This window comes from Nymphalis io, chromosome 15 (assembly GCF_905147045.1).
Source record: "Nymphalis io chromosome 15, ilAglIoxx1.1, whole genome shotgun sequence".
NCBI classification, from domain to species: domain Eukaryota; kingdom Metazoa; phylum Arthropoda; class Insecta; order Lepidoptera; family Nymphalidae; genus Nymphalis; species Nymphalis io.
In genome coordinates this window covers 8,086,739-8,092,796 of record NC_065902.1, presented here as the reverse complement: position 1 = coordinate 8,092,796, position 6,058 = coordinate 8,086,739, and the positions used below count along the sequence as shown (strand labels likewise).

At 29.1% G+C, this 6,058-nt stretch overlaps 1 protein-coding gene across 1 annotated transcript in view; it reads right to left on the bottom strand.

Moving 5' to 3' along the window:
• Window positions 1-455: 455 nt before the first annotated feature.
• LOC126773812 (G-protein coupled receptor Mth2-like) overlaps window positions 456-6,058 on the bottom strand; it is a 73,289-nt gene continuing 67,686 nt past the window's right edge. The window contains exons 5-10 of the mRNA XM_050495007.1: window positions 5,933-6,011; window positions 5,134-5,315; window positions 4,755-4,880; window positions 4,120-4,276; window positions 3,364-3,553; window positions 456-3,020 (exon numbers count right to left, since the gene is read on the bottom strand). Coding sequence (XP_050350964.1) covers window positions 2,910-3,020; window positions 3,364-3,553; window positions 4,120-4,276; window positions 4,755-4,880; window positions 5,134-5,315; window positions 5,933-6,011 — 845 coding nt within the window. The 3' untranslated portion in view covers window positions 456-2,909. The remainder of the gene's footprint in view (window positions 3,021-3,363; window positions 3,554-4,119; window positions 4,277-4,754; window positions 4,881-5,133; window positions 5,316-5,932; window positions 6,012-6,058) is intronic.

The window sequence follows — 6,058 nt, the reverse complement described above, 5'->3', positions numbered from 1 at the left end:
GAAGCATCTTTTACCCTTTTTATTTATGTGTGTTTTCTTAATTATATACAGTTAGGTATCGAAAACACGTATTTATTTAAGTTTGAGTTTATTTGTTGTAAGTTTATTTATTTAAACACAAGCATAAACATAAGTTGATACATGGGTTACAAACTGGTAAGCTTATGCACTAAAACATAGCATTATAAGTAACATTAACTAGAAATATTGGTTTTGCTTTTATTTAACTATGTGACTGGAACTCACTGTCCTTCGTAGTTTATTTGAACAACCCGTGTAAAGAATAGCCATTTACCAACTCCCATAATAGGTAAATAGTAAGCGTATTTCATAAGTATTCCATATTATGTATCAAAGAAATTTGAGAAATAAGACAAAAAGTTACTTATATATAATTCAGCTAACGATATATGAAATGTAAAATAAAATATATTTTTTTTTATTATAAAGCTTCTTTATTTAACGTCATGTTTTGCAAAATAGACAAATATACATCATTTTAAATCGTCATTTCACTTAAAAATTCCGCAACATTTAACAATGCTATATTACATAGGTACACATTTATATTTCCACTTATATAAAACAAAAATACACAGACAGTTTACAGTGTCATATAAACGAAACGACATAGTAACATATTCGATATTATTCACAATAAATAAATAATTTTGTTTAATAAATGAAAATCTAAAATAATTTATAATGGTTCACGAAGTTACAAATCTAATTATTGTCGTGGAGCCTTCTTTAATTTTATTCCAATTCATGGAAAATATGATATAATGATATTATTAAATAAAATCATCAACGAAATAATTCTTTGGTTGTACAATTTAAATACCAAAGAGCGAAGAAGCCATCGAAGATTAAACGTTATACATAATAAAATAAAGTCTAAATAAAAAACAAATAATGTAAATATAAAAGCTACACCAATTGTTTTAGTTCGTAAAGATGATGAAATAATTACACTACAATATTAAATTAATGTATAATAAGTTGGTAATGGTACGTATAATAAATTTGTTCATGCATAAATACACATTAATAGTCTGTAAATATACAATGAATAAAAAAATCACGATATTATAAAAAAATACATGAACATGTAAAACTCAACTAAAATCAGTTACCAAAACCACATTCTTTATTAAAGCTAACAAACAATTATATTAGCTATTAATAATTAAATCATAACGCAATTTCAGTTTATTTAAATCTAAATAAATACTAATTATATCATAATTTAATATAATAATAAAAATAAATTATAACTTTTACACCTACGTATTTCTTACGGCGTTCGTTAATTACAATATTATGACTAGCTCTCACAAAGGAAATTAATCGCACCATACATTTTCTAGTATAACCTACCTTTATGGCACTAAAGTTGTCTTATAAAGTCCTAAATCTAAACAAAAGGGACTCCATTTGCTCTTAAACACTAGAACCATTAACATCTTGGTCACGGGTTCTTATTTATAAAAATATGTATTTCCTTACAATTAATATTAACAATTAGTTACAACAAGCGGTAAGGTCCACTAACCACTTAGGCGTAACTCATTCAATCTACATCTGTTTAAATAAATATGTCTGCAATCTGAACTTTAAAGAGATAGATAACAACTATTTTACTTGGATATTAGTTAATTAATAAACAATCAAATTGATATTGTAATTTAGTCATATCTTCACCTATCAGAGTTATTACTTAGATAAATTTACATAGTGATATTGTATTATACCTACGCTACATTATAGTGAAGTTACGCCCAAGTGTATTTTCATGGCCTAACGCAACAATCGGTAACTTCAACGAAACATTCAGCTACTTATTACACAAAGCAATTTATTTAATTGTGCATACGTTTGAATTAGTAACAGATATAGGAACAAAAGTACATTAGTAATGTTATAGTGAAGACGTACAATGATGTATAAGATATATAAGTATAAACTATTATAATCTAAGAAAATAATTTAATATTTCGTTTAGTTATTATGAAGGCCTCACGAAAGCCAGCAGAAATAGCCTCAGATAAGGAAAACAACTATATATGTCGCGTATGAGAAGAATTTTAATTCATTTGGTTACAAAACATTAAGAGAGAATATATCAAATATCAAACAAAGACTTCATTGTAGTCAACTTGTTATATTATAAAATTAATTGAAAAGAAAAATGCTATATTTTCAAAGGATTAAATAATGCAGAAATTTATTATGAAACGGAATTACCTTTTTCATTGTTATTTTCTTACCTGGTCTGGAAACAAATACAAATTATTCTCTTGGTCCATTTACCTGGCACGCATTGTTTCATAAACATATTACTATTCAGAGGAACAATGCGCTTTATCACAAACTTTACTCTTTCTGGGCCATTTCTTGAGGAACTTTGCGAAAACAGTATAAGTAATCGTGAAAATACGGTGAATATGCAAATAAACAATTTAAGGTGTATCACAGGAATAACATTTTGATTTAGTTGATTTATTATATGTTTTTCTCGAATGTAAGACTTCATTTCGGCTTAAAATCAAATGCAGATTGTGATTTTTTTAACGAATAACAATTCAAAATGATAGATGAATTTGCTGATATATATTAAGTTCAAAGACCGCAAGGAATACGAATTAGTTTTGAAACAAACGCATATAATATACAATCACAAATTCACACAAATGGTTCCCAAAATCATCAAACAACATCTACAATCGCATATATAAAGAAAATAAAAGAAATGGGTCCCAAAATTTCCATACACCAAAACTGCATTTGATGGCGTACCCTAAAATCCAACCAATGGATAATACTGCTACTGGTTTCAGTCTCGGTGTCGCTCACATTGATTTATTCCATACAAATGGTCCAATTCCATAGTTCATTGTAATCACACACTAAACGTAGTCCCTCCGGCCTGGCCCGCAGTCGATACTATTTCTGTCACTTACTACTGATACCTCTGAACCGTTTTTTTTTCTTCTACAGGTTTCGCACAATTTTGACAACTGTTGGGAACAAAAGTATTAAATTAGTTTAAGTTGAACTGTAATGTTTGACATTATAACAAGTTTGGTTAAAAAAATATTAAAGCTAAATATTTCAAAACGTATATTTAATCCCACAAAAACATGGATATTCAAACAAGTGCTTATTTAGTAACAAAATAAGACAATCATCTTATCTTCGTATATTATTTTATGGAAGTTCAATATGCAGTGGATTAGCAAGAGTAGTATTTAGTATATTTTTTTTAATTTAGATTTTTTTTTGTTTTAGGGTAAATAATTATTCCATTTGCTAGTTATTTTTTTTATAAAGAGACTGATTAAGATATCTCTTATGCAATACCTTAATGAAAGAACGGACGGGTTGCTGCAGGACGAATATGGCGAATATGACGACTCCCTGCAAGGCGTTAATTAGATCGAAAATAGACCACACAGAAACAGCTGCCGTGCCTGCTCCTGCAGCCCAGGACACCACCTCCAACACCCAGGATAGGCCCATGATTACCGATAGAAGACAGCAGGTGCGGAATCTATATTCAATTAATTAAAAAATATATAACACCGATTGTTATAAATTCGATGGTTGGATATTAATCATATTATTTATATTAGGCATTCATTTAGAGCTAGACATTATCTCATCAATCTTATAAACCTGAGACAGCACGTTAAACTTTGACTCCGATTGCTACGTCACTTACTTACAAATGCTTTAGGTTAATCACCCTCTTAACAGAATTTACAGCATTAAAACAATGTTATGTCACCCTTCTTCACCCTCTTCCAGATGTCAAATCAATTTTAAAAGTAAGAGAGAAATCCGTGTTTAACTAAATACTTGCTAAACTTTTATAAATAAGGTCGTAATTATTTAATTGTCAGTAGGAAAATCACTGTGAATTATTATAAATAAGATACTATATAAGTATAGATAGTTCTGAAATTATTTGCAGTCCAATAAACAAAAAGACAGCAGATCTTTTCGGCATATAATAATATATATAAAGCGGTACTAAATTATATACATTAAAAACACTTTAGTTTGTAAAGCTGTAATATTACACTTATCTAATTTAATTAAAGAAAATCTACTTACATCTTCTTATACTTCTTAAGTCTTTGATTGAAGTTGACCTGTGTCTCGCGCGGCGGTGGAGTTGATCTCTCTTGTACTGTCACAGGCTGGCCCAGAACAGTTCCGAGTCTCACCCAATCATCTGTTGTACTGAAGTCTGAATGCGCTATATCTAACGCTAACAAATGTGAATACGAAAAGTATTTTTAATAAACGATAAAAAAATTCAAACCAATAAACAAAAATAAATAAATATATTAAAAATTAAGTACTTGAGATAAAAGCAATATGTACTCAAAAATACTTTTACTACACTAGAACACTTAAATCGTCAATTTAATACTGGAACTTCTCACCAAAGAAACACCTTACTCAGTACATTACTCTTTTTTTCAAATGAAATTACATAGACAACCGTATTAATGAAATTTATATATCCTGTATAAAAATCAATAAAGACTACGTTACATTTTTTTTTATTATCTATATTATATTCTTGTAATGTGTAATGAGCCTTATCTAATAATGTTTTTTTTAACATGAGCCTTAAATTTATTGATAAACAGAGTTAAAAATATTTTTGAAATTTGATCTTAAAATTCTATCATTATCTATTATTGTTTTTAATTTTACCATTAAAATAATAATTAACTTACGCGTGACATCCTTGAGTTTGTCGTAATGTTTGGCGAAAGCTCGTGATGTAAATAAAAAGATGACGAGATTGCTAAAGAGAATGACCGCCACAGGCCCGTAGAAATAGGGCAACGCCGCTTGATCCGCTAACGAAAATAAAATATAATTACCCTTTGTCGTAAAAAACCTTACTTTGAAAAAATAAATATCTTTTCTTTTATTGTTTCTTTCGTTTATTTTTATGGAGATAAACTAAACGATATGTATTTAAAATGCTTACTAAATAATAATCAAGATGGAAGTGCATTGTCTGATTTATTAAATCAAGCTAATTTATTTTATTATTAAATAATCGAAATATATTTAAAGATGAATACAAAGTAATACTTGAAAACTTACTCTTAAACCAACATCCCTTTACACCAAAATTGGGTTTCAAATAAGTACTCGGTACAGCTGGCGATAAGTCCATTGTAATCGTAACAATCAGCAAGATTACAGGGAATAATATAGCGTATGCGCAGTACCAAGCAAACCGACGTCTCATACTTCTTCGAGTTACTGATGCATGTATGTAGCGACTGAAATTATTATTATATTAATACTTAAAATGATGATGTCCTTCTGATCGATTTCAGCCACGGCCAATTTCAAGAGAGATTATTATTGACAGCGCAGACCATTTTATAGTACATAAGTCTTTTCACAAACACAGGTACACTCTCATAATTCGATGAGATGGCAATCCGACATGATCGGCGCAGAGCCAACAACTTTAAGTCCTTTCCGAGGTACGGCAGTATACATACTTCTCTCCTGACTCCATGCTGCTACTGAGAATCTTTGACAGAAAAACTTAATAACTCTTCATCGGCCCGACCTGGGGTGAACCCAGAATCTTGGGATCTGCGGAGTTATATCTAGCTACTAAACCAACGAGGCAGTCTACTACTTAAAATAAATGAAGTAATAGCCCATTGTGGGAGTTGATAAATGGCCCATGAACAATTTTGGGAATGATTAAAATAATTAAGATCCACATGATCTATTCAACTAGTTATCGTGATACATGAATACTTAAGAAACGAGAAAAAACTGTCAAATAATATTTCTTGATATTAAAACATTGAGTATATAGAAAATATTTATACCCTATAAATAAAAATAATATAAAATATATTGATAAATCATTGCTTACCGTACATTTAAGTAAGTGTCAAAACACATAACATTCAGCCAAAAGAAGCAAGATACAAATGAAAACTGGATGAGATACGCTGCAATAAAGATAAAATAATTAGATTTCTTAAATAAATAAATCAAT